Raw genomic sequence first — 21,103 nt, 5'->3', positions numbered from 1 at the left:
TGCACAAGGTCCTCTACTCCGACAATTAATCCACACATAAAACGGTTAACCAAATCATTTCTCGTCATCTCTCCTCCTTCCAGGCTTTTTCATCTTTGAACTTATATGGTGATTGGCACCTAACTTTCATAGTATTACCACGACGACCGGCAACACAGTTCGTCTTTCAATCACCCACGTGGGTATAACCAATGAGGAGATGGGAGAAGCAGGACTTGCAGCGCGATCTGCGTCAGAAATAACACTGACTTCTCTTTTATCCCTTGGCAACGCAGACGCTCGTTGATGCGCGCGAGCGCTGTGGGTGCAATAATTGAATAACATACATTTATAAATCTATTTTGCAACGCTCGTGCACGCGACGTGAGCGGTGTAGTAAGGGTATTACATTCTCCTGCAAAATGTCTTGATAAACTTTTTCCGGCGATGATAGCAAGTTGTCCAGGCCCTGAGTCAGCAAAGCAGCCCCAAACCATGATGCTCCCTCCACTATCCTTTACAGTTGGGATGAGGTTTTGATGTTGGTGTGCTGTGCATTTCTCTCTCCACCCATAGTGTTGTGTGTTCCTTCCAAACAACTCAACTGTAGTTTCATCTGTCCACAGAATATTTTGCCAGAAGCGCTGTGGAACATCCAGGTGAACTTTTCCAAACTTCAGACGTGCAGCAATGTTTTTTTTTTTGGACAGAAGTGGCTTCTTCTGTGGTGTTCTCCTATGAACACCATTCTTGTTATTGTTTTACGTATTGTAGACTCATCAACAGAGATTTTAGCATGTTCCAGAGATTTCTGTAAGTCTTTAGCTGACACTCTGGGATTCTTCTTAACATCATTGAGCATTCTGCGCTGTGCTCTTACAGTCATCTCTGCAGGACAGCCACTCCTAGGGAGAGTAGCAACAGTGCTGAACTTTCTCCATTTATAGACTATTTGTCTTACCGTGGACTGATGAACATCAATGCCTTTAGAGATACTTTTGTATCCCTTTCCAGCTTTATGCAAGTCAACAATTCTTAATGTTAAGTCTTCTGAGATCTCTTTTGTTCGAGGCATGGTTCACATCAGGCAATGCTTCTTGTGAATAGCAAACTCACATTTTGTGAGTGTTTTTATAGGGCAAGGCAGCTCTAACCAACAGCTCCAATCTCGTCTCATTGATTGGACTCCAGGTTAGCTGACTCCTGATTCCAATGAGCTTTTGGAGAAGTCATTAGCCTGTGTCATCAGCCTAGGAATGTTTTCAATTTAGACAAGAAAAATACAATAATTTGTGTGTTATTAGTTTGACCACACCATGTTTGTCTATTGTTGTGACTTAGATGAAGATCAGATCAAATTTGATGACGGCTTTATGGAGGAATCCAGGTAATTCCAAAGGGTTCACCTACTTTTTCTGTGTTTGCGTGTGATCAGGGGTGTATTAATTCCACCAGTTCCGTTGAAAAACATTTCTTAAAATGGCAGCAAACAGAATGGGGATAAACATGCCTGAATTTGTCCAATAGAAACTCTTGTATGCAACTGTTGGACTAATGGGTACACCTAGATCAGCTAGATGCAGGCCAGAGTGTGCAAGGCGGTACTAAATGTGTCACTGTCTGTCATCCTGAGTACTCCAATTCTTCTCTCGACCTGTGACCCAATGTTGTAAACTGTCATTCACAGGCTAGGTTGTAGCAACCTCATGATGGGTGTAGGGAAAATGTGAGTATCATGTAGTAACCTAGCTAAACCTATCGATGTTACATTGAGCTGGAATGACAGTCATCCAATATGCTGTAATAGAAATAAGGCCATGCTCATAAAAATAATACAAGTCCCCCCTCATGTTAAACGATACCGAGCGCCACTGGAGTAGGACTATTAACCCCGGTGTCTTGGCTAAATTCCCAATCTGGCCTTCATACCATCATGGCCACCATGATGGCCACCATGATGGCCACCATGATGGCCACCATGATGGCCACCATGATGGCCACCATCCCCAGCTTCCAATTGGCTCATTCATCCCTCCTCTCCCCTGTAACTATTCCCCAGGTCGTTGCTGTAGATGAGAATGTGTTCTCAGTCAACTTACCTGGTAAAATAAAAAATACAATAAAAACAGGCTTTTCTTACAGACAGGCAGGCAAGTAGACAGACACACAGACAGGCAGGCAGGGGGCAGGCAGGCACACAGACACACAGACAGGCAGGCAGGGGGCAGACAGACACACAGACAGGCAGGCAGGGGTCAGACAGGCACACAGACACTCTGACAGGCAGGCAAGTAGACAGACACACAGGGGGCAGGCAGGCACACAGACAAGCAGACAGGCAGACAGGTTGACAGAATAACAGGGTGGTAGTGTACTGTGTAGAGGAAGGAACACATCCAAATGTCATGTGACTCACCAAAAAGCTCCTGCCCAGGACTGATCTTGGATCAGCAGAAGCAGCCTGCCTACCTGTCTGTGCCATTGCCATGCCTGACCCAGTTTGCCACCCACTTGTTAATTAGAATCACAGGGAGGTGAGCTAGCGATACCAGACACTGACAAACTCCCATGACCAGGCAACAGCTAGGCAGCACCTAGGGCTTGGCTGGAGGGAAGCATGATGGGAAGCATGATGTAACATGCAAACCTGATATTCCAACTGATTACAGGCTACTAAAGCCAACCACTTAACGCTGCACCACAGAGTTTTTATGAAGACGGTGGAGAAGAAAAACGTCTCTGATAATCACTCGCTGCTATTTATTGTTGACCAGCAGATGTCGCTAATGTGCATTGTAAACGGATAATGAAGCTCCGAGTATTACACCGTTTTTCTGCACAATTTGATGAAAGCGCCAAAGACTGAGAAAGCCTTGGTTTCCCATAACTATGCTGGCCCGCCATTGTGCAGGAAGCCTGGCGGATGACTCCATGGGGAGGAGGACAGGGTGGTGGGTCAATTGCTCAGCACGAACTTGCGGGGGGCGGGGGGGGGACAAGATGATGATGGGGGTCTTATAATTCACTACCAGGCCAGCTAGCACACGCATGCACACACACACACACACACATACACTGACATTGTGCACCACAGCAGACTCATGGATGAGTAGTGTGTGTGTGTGTGTGTGTGTGTGTGTGTGTGTGTGTGTGTGTGTGTGTGTGTGTGTGTGTGTGTGTGTGTGTGTGCGTGTGTGCGATGCACTTTCTGTAGTCAAACAGCCCTCTCCTAGCTTTCATCTTTTCAAAGCTGCTGCAGAGGTATCCTTTAAAAGGGCTTTGATTACCAATATCTAGCCAGTCAGGCATCACACACACACCACCAGTAGTATGGCTCATATCATATCACAAAATGCAGTCTGTTTCAATGGGACTGGAATCCTGCACAGGCACATAAAAGACAGTAGCCTAGAAGCCTGATGTCTTTGAACATGTGCAATTAACTGCTCACTTGTCAATCCACATGTACAGTACACTCATTCTACCCAGAGAGAGAGTTGCTTAGGCAATGTTAACATATGTTTCCCATGCCAATAAAGCCCCTTGAATTGAATTGAATTGAGAGAGAGAGAGAGAGAGAGAGAGAGAGAGAGAGAGAGAGAGACAGACAGACAGACAGACAGACAGACAGACAGACAGACAGACAGACAGACAGACAGACAGACAGACAGACAGACAGACAGACAGACAGACAGACAGACAGACAGACAGACAGACAGAGACTTCCTCCAGGGATAGTGAAGAGCCAACAGATCTCCAGTATAGACTGGTTGATGGCATAGCCACCAGAGGCTGTGACTTCAGTTCCCTTCTCCTTGTTTCCCCTAATGGTTTACCTCATCTCATTATGGATCCCCTCCCTCCTTTCCCTGTCTCTGGACACCACCGGGCTAGACAGCCACAGAAGACTAGGTCCATTGATCCGTCTAGGACAGCAGCTGTGGGGCGCTCATCATGGAGCTCAGTGTTCCATCCTTTGTCTTTTAACATGAGGCAAATAAAGAACCTGTTTAACTTGGTGTGTGGAATATCCCAGTTTATCAATAGATAACATTTACATTTACATTTAAGTCATTTAGCAGACGCTCTTATCCAGAGCGACTTACAAATTGGTGCATTCACCTTATGACATCCAATGGAACAGTCACTTTACAATAGTGCATCTAAATCTTAAAAGGGGGGTGAGAAGGATTACTTATCCTATCCTAGGTATTCCTTAAAGAGGTGGGGTTTCAGGTGTCTCCGGAAGGTGGTGATTGACTCCGCTGTCCTGGCGTCGTGAGGGAGTTTGTTCCACCATTGGGGGCCAGAGCAGCGAACAGTTTTGACTGGGCTGAGCGGGAACTGTACTTCCTCAGTGGTAGGGAGGCGAGCAGGCCAGAGGTGGATGAACGCAGTGCCCTTGTTTGGGTGTAGGGCCTGATCAGAGCCTGGAGGTACTGAGGTGCCGTTCCCCTCACAGCTCCGTAGGCAAGCACCATGGTCTTGTAGCGGATGCGAGCTTCAACTGGTAATCAATTGGTTTACTAGATTAGTTACTGTTGTGCACTACTGGACTTGGCTTGATACTGTCTGTTTGGGCTCAGATAAAGGGGCTTGATACTATCTGTTTGGACTCAGGTAGAGGGGCTTGATACTGTCTCTTTGGGCTCAGATAAAGGGGCTTGATACTGTCTGTTTGGACTCAGATAGAGGGGCTTGATACTGTCTGTTTGGGCTCAGATTGAGGGGCTTGATACTAACTGTCTGTTAGGGCTCAGATAGAGGGGCTTGATACTAACTGTCTGTTAGGGGTCAGATAGAGGGGCTTGATTCTACCTGCCTGTTTGGGCTCAGATAGAGGGGCTTGATACTAACTGTCTGTTAGGACTCAGATAGAGGGGCTTGACACTATCTGTTTGGACTCAGATAGAGGGGCTTGACACTATCTGTTTGGACTCAGATAGAGGGGCTTGACACTATCTGTTTGGACTCAGATAGAGGGGCTTGATACTGTCTGTCTGGCCTCAGATAGAGGGGCTTGATACTGTCTCTTTGGGCTCAGATAGAGTATCACGTCCCCACAAACAGTAGACTAGGGGGTTGCATTTCCTGCAATTCTATTCAAAACATGACTTATTATGCCTCTCTTGTGGGGTATTTTGAGGGGTATATGAATAGTTATTTTGAAAGAGAGAGAGCATACAGGGATTAAGGAGCCAGTGACTTAATATTATTAGAATACCCCTGTGGTTAGAGCTTAACCAAATGTCTGTGTATACACAGATCACACGTCCGTAATGCAAGTTATGTAAGTAAATAAAGAGACAGACGCAGTTCACACACCCAGCATAAAAATGTATATCATGTGTAAAAAGGACACCTGGGTTGTTAAATATGCAGTCCATGTATTGAATACATATTTAATGCAGTGTTTGCAAAAAAAGTTTGATAACATCCCGCGGGTAATATATCTAACACGGCCTTCACATGTCACTGTCCTTACACTGATTATTAATGTCTAGACTAAAGGGTGTTTCAATTAGCTTATTATTAGCAAAGATCGGGTTTCACTTATCTAAAAAGGTTTTTCCTAAACCTTCAATTTAGAAATGCAACCAAAAATAACCCACAGAGAATGGTTACAAACGATGGAGAAAGCCTTATCTCACCAAAGGAGAATGAGAAAGTAAAATATTTTAAACAAATGTTCTCGTCGAGTTCCTGATGAGTTTTATGATATCCTTCTCCCCAAAAATCATGTAAAACAATCGGTCACACAAACAAAAACGTGTGAAAGCCTAATTACACAGGATGAACTATGGTTGGCATTTGATTCCTTTCAGACGGGGAAAACCTTGATGGCATTCTAATAGAGACACAGTATAGCAAGATTTTTATGAACTACTGAAAGATCCATTACGATCATGTTTTAATTACTCCTATATAAATGGCAAACTGCCAGACACACGAAAAGAGGAACTGATCTCTCTCCTACTGAAGCAGGAAACAGGGGTAATACAAAGACACAGTCTTGTTAAAAAGAGGCATAAACAAGGTTGCCCTCTGTCACCATACTTCCATTGCCCTCAGAAAGTATTCACCCCTTGACTTGTTCCACATTTTGTTGTGTTACAGCCTGATTTTAAAATGGAATAAATTGAGATGTTGCGTCATTGGCCAACACACACAACACCCCATAATGTCAAAGGGGAATTATGTTTTTGGAATGTTTTCATAAATTCATTCAAAATGAAAAGCTGAAAGGTCTTGAGTCAATTAGTATTCTACCCCTTTGTTATGTCAAGTCTAAATAGTTCAGGAGTAAAGATTTGCTTTACAAGTCACATAATAAGTTGCATAGACTCGCTCTGTGTGCAATAATAGTGTTTAACATGATTTTTGAATGACTACCTCATCTCTGTACCCGACACATACTATTATCTGTAAGGTCCCTCAGTCGGGCAGAGAATTTCAAACACAGATTCAACAACAAAGAACAGAAGTTTTCCAATGCCTAGCAAAAAAGGGCACTTATTTGTAGATGTGTGAAAAAAATAAAACAGACATTGAATATCCCTTTGAGCATCAATAAGCCTAGTCACTACAAAGATACAGGCGTCCATCCTAGCTCAGTTGCCAGAGAGGAAAGAAACCACTCGGGGACTTTAAAACAGTTTAATGGCTGTGATAGGAGAAAACTGAGGATGGATCAACAACATTGTAGTTACTCCACAATACAAACATGCATCCTGTTTGCAACAAGGCACTAAAGTAAAACTGGAAAAAAATTGCAAAGAAATTTACTTTATGTCCTGAATATAAAGCGTTATGTTTTGGGCAAATCCAGCACAACACATCACTGAGTACACTATCTGCTTTATTTTCAAGCATTGTGGTGGCTGCATCATGTTATGGGTATGCTTGTCATGGGAGTTTATTTTAGGATAAAAAGAAATGGAATAGAGCTAAGCACAGGCAAAATCCTAGAGGAAAGTCTGGTTCAAGTTTCTTTCCAAGACGACATTGAATGTTCCTGAGTGGCCTTTTACTTAAATCGACTTGAAAAAGTATAGCAAGACTTGCAAATGGCTGTCTAGAAATGATCAACAACCAAACTGACAGAGCTTGAATCATTTTTTAAAGAAAATGTGCAAATATTGTACAATCCAGGTGTGCAAAGCTCTTAGAGAATTGCCCAGAAAGACTCACAGCTGTAATCACTGTCGAAGGTGATTCTAACATGTATTGAATCAGGGGTGTGAATAGTTACGTAAATAATATATTCTATATTTCACTTTATCATTATGGTATATTGTTTGTAGATGGGTGAGAAAAAATATATATTTAATCAATTTTGAATTCAGGTTGTAAACCAACAAAATCTGTGTAAAGGGTTCTACATGGAACTAAAAAGGGTTCTACATGGAACTAAAAAGGGTTCTACCCTCATAAAAAATGGTTATTGTGAGGAAAAAGAGGAGGAGAAAGAGAGGGATAGAGGAAGAGCAGTGAGCGGTATCACATTACAGCATCAGTAATGAGGAGAGAGAGAGAGAGAGAGAGAGAGAGAGAGAGAGAGAGAGAGAGAGAGAGAGAGAGCAGTGAGCGGTATCACATGGAATGTTAGCGACATCAATTACTCCAGTACAGTCATGTCTGAATCTGTATCACATTACAGCATCAGTAATGAGGAGAGAGAGAGACAGAGAGACAGAGACAAACAAAGACAGAGAGAGAGAGACGAAGAGAGAGGGAGAGGGTGTCAGAAAGAGAGGAAAATGAGAGAGAAGAAAAAGAGAGCGATGTGGACAACGATCAAGGCAATTAGCAGATCGTGCTTTTTAATACAGAAACTGTAGCTAGGCAACAGCTAGCAAAGAGCTAAAAGTGATCAAAGTAAACAACTAGACACAGATTATTTAAGAAACCAATGACTGGATGTTTATTTGACTGTCTCTTGACTGTAATGGGAGCGGTTTTGATGTGGATTTACTGTTGAACATCTCTAAACAAGGACACAAGGAGAGTGGTCACACAGATTGCTGTCTCCTGGTTGGCGTTATTGTTAGTGTAGCCGAGTATTACATTAGCGAGTGATTAAGAGAACTTGATGGCTCTCCTCAGTCGACTGATGGGCTGATTCCTTTGAATAGTACTTAACCTACACACACACACACACACACACACACACACACACACACACACACACACACACACACACACACACACACACACACACACACACACACACACACACACACACACACACACACACACACACACACACACACACACACACACACTTTTTCTATCTCTCCCATATACACACCTGATGCCTGCTCCACTCCTCTCCCCAGGCCAGTGATCAGTGCTGTGCTGTGCTGGCTAAATCATTGAGGGCCATCTGGTTGTCTTCTGAGAGTTCTCTGAGTGATCAGTGTGCTCCAGGGAGTCCTATCCCAGGCAGCCCATGTAGGCCTAATGCTACAACCTCCAACCACACTGAGCTTTTACATAAATGACACCCTATTCCCTATATAGTGCACTACTTTTTTCTTCTCGTATAGGTAAGAAAAATAGTGCATTACATAGGGAATAGGGTGCCATTTGGGACACACTCTGAGAGATATGAGGAGATAGCACAAACCTTAACCGGTACATTGAGGGATGGCAAAAGTCATTGGCTCCAACAGATCAGAGCTGCCAGCTATGCTTTACCACCCACTGTGTCTCCCACTCTACCTCCACGTTTTGGCTTCTATCTGACTGTGACTTTCCCCCTCCTGTTTTTCTCTCTCTCTCACACACACACACACACACACACACACACACACACACACACACACACACACACACACACACACACACACACACACACACACACACACACACACACACACACACACACACACACACACACACACACACACACACACACACACACACACACACACACCGAGAGAAGGGTGAGAAAGATGCTGAAAACAAAATGAGAGGTTATCCTCTCTCTGTCTCCCTCTTTGTCTGTCTGTCTCTCTCTGTGTCTGTCTGTCTCTCTCTCTCTCTTTCTGTGTCTGTCTGTCTGTCTGTCTGTCTGTCTGTCTGTCTGTCTGTCTGTCTGTCTGTCTGTCTGTATACACACATTCATCACCCTCCTGACACACCCCCTTCTCATAATCAGGTGTGTTGACATCCTGTTTATGACGAGTTCCCTTCTCTCCACACTTCCTTACAGCTCTCAAATCAACTGAGTGCCTCCATTGAACATTTTCCATATCCAAATTACACACATCAGAACTCCAAAACCATTACACCATGAAATATTTAAACAAGCAGCTCCCACAGGAGCCCTGTGATCAATGGATCAATATGAACACCCGGGCAGAAAGCAATACTCAATTAAGGAATCTTTTTTTTTCTCCATTCGATTGCCGCAGGAAAACATTCTCATGAATAGAGAAGGTACAAACACATACACACACACTTCCTCCCTCTTCACAAGAAGAGACCAGACACATACACACACACTTCCTCCCTCTTCACAGGAAGAGACCAGACACATACACACACACTTCCTCCCTCTTCACAGGAAGAGACCAGACACATACACACACACTTCCTCCCTCTCCACAAGAAGAGACCAGACACATAAAATAGAGGTTCAAGCCAGGGCATGTTTGTCCCTGCATGAGGCATAGTTAGTGGAATGACCAAATCTGTTCTGGCTTTTCAATGAAACTCTAATGAAAGAACAGGACATTTTGGCATGTCTGTTTACATTGGGCCATTCCCTTATGTTTCTTTTTCTCAGTGTGTCTGGAGATTACATTTTCGTCATTTAGCAGACACTCTTACCCAGAGCGACATACGTGAGTAATTAGGGTTAAGTGCCTTGCTCAAAGGCACATTGACAGATTATTCACCTAGTGGGCTCCAAAATTCAAACCAGCAACCTTTCAGTTACTGGCCCAATGCTCTAACCACTAGGCTACCTGCTGCCTCAGCTCTTGTTATGATTACTTTCTCGTTCCTGGTGCACAGTGTGGATGTCCCAATACATGTCTAACGATCCGCTGCGGCTAACGAAACGAAAAGTTGCTGGAATGAAAACGAACCTGAAACTCAAATGATCTGAGCTGATAAAAGACTGATTGAGAGCTACAGTATATCCTGTGTGTCCATTTTTCAGTTGTATAACCCCCTTTCTCTTCTCTTTCCCCTCCCTCCCTCCCTCCCTCCCTTCTCTTTCCCCTCCCTCCCTCCCTCCCCATCCATTCCCTCTCTTCTCTCTCCTCGTCCCTCCCTCCCTCCCCTCTCTTTCTCTCTCCCTCAGACAGTAACTTTGTCCTGGGTAATGCCCAGGTGCAATCCCTCTACCCTATTGTCTACTGTTCTGATGGCTTCTGTGAGCTGACCGGCTATGCCCGCGCCGAGCTGATGCAGAAGAGCTGTGCATGTCATTTCCTGTACGGGCCGGAGACCAGCGACCAGCTGACGGCGAAGATCCAAGGGGTGTTGGACGACAGGGGGGAGTTTAAAACCGAGCTGGTGTTCTACAAGAAAGGAGGTGAGAGGCTACAGAGACTGGGTGTATCAAAAACATCATAGGTAGGGAATAGGGTGGTGCAGTCTATGACACTGCATCTCAGTGCAAGAGGTGTCACTGCAGTACCTGGTTCGAATCCAGGCTGCAATATGTCCGGCCGTGACTGGGAGTCCCATAGGGCGGCACACAATTGGCTCAGGTTTGGCCGGGGTAGTCCGTCATTCTAAATAAGAATTTGTTCTTAACTGACTTGCCAAGTTAAATAAAAATAGTGAAAAAGGTTGGTGAGAGTGAACAGGTGTATGTTGTGTGTGTGTTGGGAACAGGGGCTAGCTACATAGCTGCTACTTGGATAAATAAGCTGTGGACAAAGACAAGCACAGCCAAATGGAGGACAGTCTCAATGAGACTTAAAAAAGACAAATTAAAGGTTGTCCCTGCATATTTATTAGCATTTTACAGCCCTCTGGGGTAGGAGAAGAGAGATGTAGTAAAGTTTAGTGAGGCCTGGGGCTGAAACCATTTAGAGATCATCAAACAGAAGTGTGTGTGTGTGTGTGTGTGTGTGTGTGTGTGTGTGTGTGTGTGTGTGTGTGTGTGTGTGTGTGTGTGTGTGTGTGTGTGTGTGTGTGTGTGTGTGTGTGTGTGTGTGTGTGTGTGTGTGTGTGTGTGTGTGTGTGTGTGTGTGTGTGTGTGTGCTTGCGAGTGTGTGTCTGTGTGTGTGCGAGTGCGTGCGAGTGCGTGTGCGTGAGTGAGTGTTTCCATGTGTGTGAGAGTATGCTTGTGACCTCACGACACAACCTGAGCCTCCAGAACGATTCGAGGGTTATTAAGCCCTGTCCCTCATCCTCTGGTTCAGGTCCGTATTCACACAGTGTTTTAGAACACCATGTCATCCACCCACCTGAGACAGAGAGCACAGCGTTCACCATAACAGCCGTGTAACAGGACACTGTCTGTATGAATATGAGGCTGTTTCATCCTGATTATATCCCTTTATGTACAACCACAACAGGACCACCTGTTACATGACTTTGTCAGGGTTGTTTTTGATGCTCCAGTTGAATCACTGATAGGTGGAGTGGCAAACAAGCAGGATAAATAATCCTACATGCACATCAGGGCCCTGTTTTCGAATCGAAAAGACTGCACACGCACAAACATATATTGACATTTATAAACTTTGGAGCAGCAGGTAACTTTGGGGCGGCAGGTAGCCTAGTGGTTAGAGTGGAGGGACGGCAGGTAGCCTAGTGGTTAGAGTGTAGAGACGGCAGGTAGCCTAGTGGTTAGAGTGTAGGGGTGGCAGGTAGCCTAGTGGTTAGAGTGTAGGGACGGCAGGTAGCCTAGTGGTTAGAGTGGAGGGACGGCAGGTAGCCTAGTGGTTAGAGTGTAGGGACGGCAGGTAGCCTAGTGGTTAGAGTGGAGGGACGGCAGGTAGCCTAGTGGTTAGAGTGTAGGGACGGCAGGTAGCCTAGTGGTTAGAGTGTAGGGACGGCAGGTAGCCTAGTGGTTAGAGTGGAGGGACGGCAGGTAGCCTAGTGGTTAGAGTGGAGGGACGGCAGGTAGCCTAGTGGTTAGAGTGGAGGGACGGCAGGTAGCCTGGTTGTTAGAGTGTAGGGCAGGTAGCCTAGTGGTTAGAGTGGAGGGACGGCAGGTAGCCTAGTGGTTAGAGTGGAGGGACGGCAGGTAGCCTAGTGGTTAGAGTGGAGGGACGGCAGGTAGCCTAGTGGTTAGAGTGGAGGGACGGCAGGTAGCCTAGTGGTTAGAGTGGAGGGACGGCAGGTAGCCTAGTGGTTAGAGTGGAGGGACGGCAGGTAGCCTAGTGGTTAGAGTGGAGGGACGGCAGGTAGCCTAGTGGTTAGAGTGGAGGGACGGCAGGTAGCCTAGTGGTTAGAGTGGAGGGACGGCAGGTAGCCTAGTGGTTAGAGTGGAGGGACGGCAGGTAGCCTAGTGGTTAGAGTGTAGGGACGGCAGGTAGTCTAGTGGTTAGAGTGTAGGGACGGCAGGTAGCCTAGTGGTTAGAGTGGAGGGACGGCAGGTAGCCTAGTGGTTAGAGTGTAGGGACGGCAGGTAGCCTAGTGGTTAGAGTGTAGGGACGGCAGGTAGCCTGGAGGGACGGCAGGTAGGCTAGTGGTTAGAGTGTAGGGACGGCAGGTAGCCTAGTGGTTAGAGTGGAGGGACGGCAGGTAGCCTAGTGGTTAGTGGGGACGGCAGGTAGGCTAGTGGTTAGTAGGGACGGCAGGTAGCCTAGTGGTTAGAGTGGAGGGACGGCAGGTAGCCTAGTGGTTAGAGTGTAAGGACGGCATGTAGCCTAGTAGTTAGAGTGTAGGGACGGCAGGTAGCCTAATGGTTAGAGTGTAGGGACGGCAGGTAGCTTAGTGGTTAGAGTGTAGGGACGGCAGGTAGCCTAGTGGTTAGAGTGTAGGGACGGCAGGTAGCCTAGTGGTTAGAGTGTAGGGACGGCAGGTAGCCTAATGGTTAGAGCGTTGGGCCAGTAACCGAAAGGTTGCTAAATAAAATCCCCGAGCTGACGGGGGTTTGTTCTGTTGTTCTGCCCCTGACGACGGCAGTTAACCCACTAGACTGTCATTGTAAATAAGAATTTGTTTCTAACTGACCTGCCTAGTGAAATTTTAAAAAATGCATGTTTCCCTTTATAAATCAGACCTTGTTGTTAAACTGTTCACCCAAGAACAAACATTGAAACTAATTTGGAACTATTGGCATTTAGCCACGGCATGCAAAATACTAATTGTTGTTTAATATTTTGTTTCTTCTGTAGATTGTTGTGTTTCTATGTCCTGCTTTGGTATAGGCTCTGAGATTCCAGTGCATTCGGAAGGAATTCAGGCCCCTTGTCTTTTTACACATTATTACATTACAGCCTTATTCTAAAATTCTAAAATGTCATCAATCTACACACAATACAATGACAACGCGATGACAAAGTGAAAACAGACATTTAAGCAAATGTACAACCTTATTTATGTAAGTATTCAGACCCTTTTGCTATGAGACTCGAAATTGAACTCAGGTACATCCTGTTTCCATTGATCATCCTTGAGATGTTTCTAGAACTTGATTGGATTCCACCCTGTGGTAAATTCAATTGATTGGATATGATTTGTAAAGGCACACACCTGGCTTATATAAGGTCCCACCATTGACAGTGCATGTCAGAGGAAAAACCAAGCCATGAGGTCGAAGAAATTGCCCGTAGAGCTCCAAGAGGATTGTGTTGAGGCACAGATCTGGGGAAGGGTACCAATAAATTCTGCAGCATTGAAGGTCCCCAAGGACACAGCCAGGGAGGTGACCAAGAACCAGATGGTCACTATAACAGAGCTCCAAAGTTCCTCTTTAGAGATGGGAGAACCTTCCAGAAGGACAACCATCTTTGCAGCACTCCACCAATCAGGCCTTTAAGGTAGAGTGGCCAGACGGAAGACACTCCTCAGTAAAAGTCACATGACAGCCCACTTGGAGTTTTCCAAAAGGCACCTAAAGGACTCTCAGACCATGAGAAACAAGATTATCTGGTCTGATGAAACCAAGATTGAAGTCTTTGGCCTGAATGCCAAGCGTCACGTCTGGAGGAAACCTGACACCATCCCCATCCACAGTGAAGCATGGTGGTGGTAGCATCATGCTGTGGGGATGTTTTTCAGCGGCAGGGCCTGGGAGACTAGTCAGGATCGAGGGAAAGATGAACGGAGCAAAGTACAGAGAGATCCTTGATGAAAACCTGCTCCAGAGCACTCAGGACCTCAGACTGGGGTGAAGGTTCACCTTCCAACAGGACAACGGCCCTAAGTAGTAGTGGTGTAACAGGCCGTAGTTGATCCGTGATCCGAAAGAATCACCACCCACGGTTCGGCACGCATGTGAACTGCGGATCAATTGCAAAGTTTAACCATCATAGTGTGAAATACAGTTCTACTGCCGCGGTTACTTTTTAAAGTCATAATTCCCTAAACCTCGATGCAGAGCTGCAGTGAAAAGCTGTAATCGCTGCCAAAGGTCCTTCAACAAAGTACTGAGTAAAGGGTCTGAATACTTATGTAAATGTGATATTACATTATTTATTTTTTGACTTTCACCCCTGGTCACAACAACCCATACGGTATGGTAAAGAAAGGGGGATTGTTCGGTTCTGAACAAACAGAGGAAAAACTCAAATGGATTACTAGGAAAAGCTCAAACAAAGTACATTCACCCTCTGGGTTAAACAGCTGCTAAGATAAAGACATGTTTACACAAACGCATATATTTATCCCCTCCTACTAGGCGGAGTCAACTCCTTGCATGTCTAGACAGCCAATACATCTCTGTTGCTAGTCAGGAACTTAATTGGTTCCTCTCACTGGTGTAGTAATGGCCCCGCCTCCTACTAGAACCTTTGTGTGCGTGTAAGCATATCTGGACAGGACTGTCCCTTGACACTTCATCTGACCTGACAGCGGTCCGAATTCCTGACTCCTCCCTAATCCTCGGCTGTCCTACTTTATCAGTGACTGAGACCAGGCTGTTGCCCTTTGCCTCCCTCCTTAGGAGCCATGAGATTGATCAATACAATGATTTGACAGAATGTTAACTGTCTGCCCTACCACTGTCAAGGTTGTGCGCTACTGGTACGAAGTCAGGTGCAGGAGAGCAGAGAGTTGTGATCAGTTGCACTTTATTTGGCAGAAGCACAAACGACAGACGCAACTGCGTCAACAACCCTCCAGCCAATGGCAAAAGTGAATAAGCGCGAAAACACTCACAATAATGCAAATGTATGACAATAAACATACTACGGGTCAAACACACGATACCCGGGAACCAGTCTGGCGCGTAACACTAAACACGTAAACAAAACAATTTCACACAAAGACATGGGGGGAACAGAGGAATAAATACATGCAGTGTGATTAGGGAATGGAAACCAGGTGTGCAGGGAACAAGACAAAACAAATGGAACAATGAAAAATGGAGTGGCGATGCCTAGAAAGGCCGGTGACGTCGACCGCCGAACGACTTCGGTGGAAGTCGTGACACCCTCTTCCTCACTCAGTAACTTTCCATACACCTAGTTCTCATTTACCCTTCATTGACCCCAACATATTTCATTCTTATATGTGTAAAGTAATCAATATGTTCTAGTATAATAACATGAATAATTATATTTCAAGCTAGAATCTAACAGGATGTACCTTAATACAGTATGGATGACATCAGTTGAATAGAGACTAGCAAACTATTATCTCTTCTAGATCAATCAAGATAAAGTCTGTAAAACATATATATTTTTTTAGCTTATGTGTTATCATACAGCCAGCTAGGGCCAAACTCATTTCACTTCCTGAATGACCCTTTTGGAACTACGCTTTCTAAGATGAAAAAGCTTTTATTCACTAATAAAGACATCCTGGCGTGTCTCTCTCGCTCCATCAGTAATAACAATGTCTAATAGGGAAGCTGTAAGCTTTGACTCAGGGGGCAGAATGTGAAGCTAGACATGCATAACCACACAGCATTTAAATTAGTTAGCAACATAACATAACACACACACACACACACACACACACATGCTTGTTTTGAACTAAGACTTGGCACACCACTTGCATACACAGAGTGCCCATCCAGGGACACAAAACAAAATAAAGAGATGTTGTTTTCTGTGTTTTGCTGTTATTCAAACATACTGGGCTAGAGCAGCATATATTTTTAGGTTGCAGGGAAGTTCTGAGAATGTTTTGCTATGGTTCCCTGAAGGTTTTCCTGGGAGGTTTTATTAATGTTCTGAGAACGGAAATTCTAGGTTATTAATGGAAAGTAATGAAATAACATTTTGAGAACATGTTTCAATAAAACATTTAATAACACTGCGAACTTAGTTGAACTGTTTTGAACTTCAAGCACAGATAAAAATGGATTTGCTTAGACATTAAGCGTGCAAACATGTTTTTGTATTTATTGTGGCATCGGTGAGATTCAAACCTTTTTTATTTTTATTTTATTTTTTTATTTCACCTTTATTTAACCAGGTAGGCTAGTTGAGAACACCTTTATTTAACCAGGTAGGCTAGTTGAGAACACCTTTATTTAACCAGGTAGGCTAGTTGAGAACAAGTTCTCATTTGCAACTGCGACCTGGCCAAGATAAAGCATAGCAGTGTGAACAGACAACACAGAGTTACACATGGAGTAAACAATTAACAAGTCAATAACACAGTAGAAAAAAAGGGGAGTCTATATACAATGTGTGCAAAAGGCATGAGGAGGTAGGCGAATAATTACAATATTGCAGATTAACACTGGAGTGATAAATGATCAGATGATCATGTACAGGTAGAGATATTGGTGTGCAAAAGAGCAGAAAAGTAAATAAATAAAAACTGTGGGGATGAGGTAGGTGAAAATGGGTGGGCTATTTACCAATAGATTATGTATGTACAGCTGCAGCGATCGGTTAGCTGCTCAGATAGCTGATGTTTGAAGTTGGAGAGGGAGATAAAAGTCTCCAACTTCAGCGATTTTTGCAATTCGTTCCAGTCACAGGCAGCAGAGTACTGGAACGAAAGGCGGCCGAATGAGGTGTTGGCTTTAGGGATGATCAGAGAGATACACCTGCTGGAGCGCGTGCTACGGATGGGTGTTGCCATCGTGACCAGTGAACTGAGATAAGGCGGAGCTTTACCTAGCATGGCCTTGTAGATGACCTGGAGACAGTGGGTCTGGCGACGAATATGTAGCGAGGGCCAGCCGACCAGAGCATACAAGTCGCAGTGGTGGGTAGTATAAGGTGCTTTAGTGACAAAACGGATGGCACTGTGATAAACTGCATCCAGTATACTAGGGTAAGCTTGGCAGCGTGAGTGAAGGAGGCTTTGTTGCGGAATAGAAAGCAGACTCTTGATTTGATTTTCGATTGGAGATGTTTGATATGGGTCTGGAAGGAGAGTTTGCAGTCTAGCCAGACACCTAGGTACTTATAGGTGTCCACATATTCAAGGTCGGAACCATCCAGTGTGGTGATGCTAGTCGGGCATGCGGGTGCAGGCAGCGATCGGTTGAAAAGCATCCATTTGGTTTTACTAGCGTTTAAGAGCAGTTGGAGGCCACGGAAGGAGTGTTGTATGGCATTGAAGCTCGTTTGGAGGTTAGATAGCACAGTGTCCAATGACGGGCAGAAAGTATATAGAATGGTGTCGTCTGCGTAGAGGTGGATCAGGGAATCGCCCGCAGCAAGAGCAACATCATTGATATATACAGAGAAAAGAGTCGGCCCGAGAATTGAACCCTGTGGCACCCCCATAGAGACTGCCAGAGGACCGGACAGCATGCCCTCCGATTTGACACACTGAACTCTGTCTGCAAAGTAATTGGTGAACCAGGCAAGGCAGTCATCCGAAAAACCGAGGCTACTGAGTCTGCCGATAAGAATATGGTGATTGACAGAGTCGAAAGCCTTGGCAAGGTCGATGAAGACGGCTGCACAGTACTGTCTTTTATCGATGGCGGTTATGATGTCGTTTAGTACCTTGAGTGTGGCTGAGGTGCACCCGTGACCGGCTCGGAAACCAGATTGCATAGCGGAGAAGGTACGGTGGGATTCGAGATGGTCAGTGACCTGTTTGTTGACTTGGCTTTCAAATGACCTATGATCTTATGTTCTCTATCTATAGAATTAGTCCACTGTGCCACTAGGAGGGAGCTAACATCCTGTTTTTTTTACTCATACAAAGCTGTTAATTTTAGTCTATTCAAACAGACCCCCTTTCAAAGGAAACAAGCGTTCATTAAGATCAGGTGTGGCCATTTAGTGGGCGTGGCCAACAAAACCTGAACACACTTAACAAGATAGAGGCAAGAGAGAGTTTTCTCTGAATGTTTTCTGATGGTTTTAATGGAAAGTTTTTTGAATGTTCTCGCAAAACAATTTGAGAACAAGCCTTTAAATAGATCGATGGGGAAACCTGCAGTAAATGTTTCAGTATGCTGAAGTACTGAAATTCCCACAGAAGAATGTTGTTTCTTAACCTTCTCTGAACTAATTATGAACGTTCCCAATGTCAAACCAGTTGGAGAACGTTCCTATAACATTAGGGATGTTGAAATTAAATGTAACCACATTTTAACTTTAAAAACAATTATGTTAAAGTAATTAAATACCAATAAAAATATATATATCTTGTCAAGTTCCTTAAAAATGCTGAGAATGTTCCAAAGCCAAGAAACTATCCTGCACCATTCCCAGGAAGGTGTGGAAACGTGGTATGCAAAATAACTTTAGGATAACCTTGCTCTAAGAAACATACAGTATGGTTCTCAGAATGTGATGTGCTAGCTGGGATGTGTACATCTTTATCAGGGTCATCTCCATCTATTTTTATACCAATCCGCCACTACAAATATCCACCTGATTCACTGGGTTTTTCTACCAGTGTGTGAGCAGTAGTCTACTTTCAGAGCCACTGTGACTCCAGTGAGTGATATGCACCTCTATCTGTGTTTCAGGTACCCAGTTCTGGTGTCTGCTGGACATCGTGCCCATTAAGAATGAGAAGGGAGAGGTGGTGCTGTTTCTGGTGTCCCACAAGGACATCACTGACAACAAGAAGGACCGGGACCCAGAGCAAGGCCCCGAGACTGGTGAGTTACCCTGGGTTAGACCAGGACCCAGAGCAAGGCCCCGAGACTGGTGAGTTTCCCTGGGTTAGACCCAGACCCAGAGCGAGGCCCCGAGACTGGTGAGTCACCCTGGGTTAGACCAGGACCCAGAGCAAGGCCTCGAGACTGGCGAGTTACCCTGGGTTAGACCAGGACCCAGAGCAAGGCCTCGAGACTGGTGAGTTACCCTGGGTTAGACCAGGACCCAGAGAAAGGCCTCGAGACTGGCGAGTTACCCTGGGTTAGACCAGGACCCAGAGTAAGGCCTCGAGACTGGCGAGTTACCCTGGGTTAGACCAGGACCCAGAGAAAGGCCTCGAGACTGGTGAGTTACCCTGGGTTAGACCCAGACCCAGAGCAAGGCCTCGAGACTGGTGAGTTACCCTGAGTTAGAATCTAACTTAACTTGGCTTAGAGTCTGATTTATCATGGGTTAACCTGATTTGAGTAGGTCTTAACTTAGGTGAACTTGGGAGGGAGTAGAGAGAGACAGAGACCGTAACATAAATAGAGAGAGAGAACGAGACAGGGTGAGAAGATATAAAATACTCAAATCTTTCTACCGTCAAATGAGGTTTTACAGCTGTTCTCTATCATATTCATACTTCAGAGAAAGGCTATCTTGAGGATTGCTAAATACTGCACAATTTAGATACTTGCCCCCCAATACCCCCCTTCCCCAAAACACATGTAAATATTGGGACTATACATTTTGCCTTCCTCTATTATACTGATGCTACAATGTTTATTCTATTCTCCTGAGCCATTTACTTTATGTTCATATTTATGTATTTTATTAGTTGCGTTGTTGGATGGTGTATATCATTATTATCATTTTTTTAAAATGTACCTTTATTTAACTAGGCAAGTCAGTTAAGAACAAATTATTATTTTCAATGACGGCCTAGGAACAGTGGGTTAACTGCCTGTTCAGGGGCAGAATGACAGATTTTTACCTTGTCAGCTCAGGGGTTTGAACTTGCAACCTTCCGGTTACTAGTCCAACGCTCTAACCACTAGGCTACCGTGCATCCCCAAGTTATTTGCATTTAGTAGAACATGTAGTAACCCTGTGTGGTGTCTGGAACAAAACTGAATCAGTGTCAAGTGAAGCTGAATGCAGCTGAATGCAGCTGAATAAAGCAGACATACGACTGATAAAACTTGAAACTACCTGATCTTCACCCTGACATTCTCCCTCTCTGCCACTCTCTGTGATTGTTCTAATGCATATCTCATCTGGCTACAGAGGACTGCATTCAGTCATATGTCCGCTGCATTCAGCTGCATTCAGTCATATGTCCGCTGCATTCAGCTGCATTCAGTCATATGTCCGCTGCATTCAGCTGCATTCAGTCATATGTCCGCTGCATTCAGCTGCATTCAGTCATATGTCCGCTGCATTCAGCTGCATTCAGTCATATGTCCGCTGCATTCAGCTGCATTCAGTCATATGTCCGCTGCATTCAGCTGCATTCAGCTTCACTTGATGCTGATTCAGTTTTGTCCCAGACACCACACAGGGTTACTACATGTTCTACTAAATGCAAACAACTTGGGGAGTGAAATAATGGGAGAAAGATAGAGTAGATGAATAGGGAGGGAGGGAGGGAGGTAGGTGTTCATGTTTTCTGTTCTGTCATTTATCACAAGGACGTAATGACTGTAACCTTTAACGAGCCTCATCAGCACACAGGTGTTACACTGTTATAGATTAGGGAGGAAGGGAGGGATGGATGGAGAGAGAAAAGTGAGAGAGAGACTTTTTTGACTTTTTGTCTTTCTTTATACATCCTCATTTCATGAAAACCATGAAAACCATTCAAATTCCACCCCTCCTCCGACCAGCAACCGCAGGTCACCCAGGCTTAGTAAACAGCTGCCATCAATCGCTTCTGCAGGGTGGCCGATTGAACCGATCTAAAAAAAATCACTGGG

General features: G+C 44.8%; 1 protein-coding gene across 1 annotated transcript in view; it reads left to right on the top strand.

Moving 5' to 3' along the window:
• Nucleotides 1–21,103, top strand: part of LOC118386429 (potassium voltage-gated channel subfamily H member 8-like) — a 249,493-nt gene that overhangs the window by 134,060 nt on the left and 94,330 nt on the right. Inside the window, exons 2-3 of the mRNA XM_052522876.1 lie at nucleotides 10,295–10,528; nucleotides 19,013–19,147. Coding sequence (XP_052378836.1) covers nucleotides 10,295–10,528; nucleotides 19,013–19,147 — 369 coding nt within the window. The remainder of the gene's footprint in view (nucleotides 1–10,294; nucleotides 10,529–19,012; nucleotides 19,148–21,103) is intronic.

Source organism: Oncorhynchus keta, chromosome 7, assembly GCF_023373465.1.
Source record: "Oncorhynchus keta strain PuntledgeMale-10-30-2019 chromosome 7, Oket_V2, whole genome shotgun sequence".
Lineage (NCBI taxonomy): Eukaryota > Metazoa > Chordata > Actinopteri > Salmoniformes > Salmonidae > Oncorhynchus > Oncorhynchus keta.
Note: the sequence above shows the minus strand (reverse complement) of the source record. Positions and strands in the feature narration are given on the sequence as shown.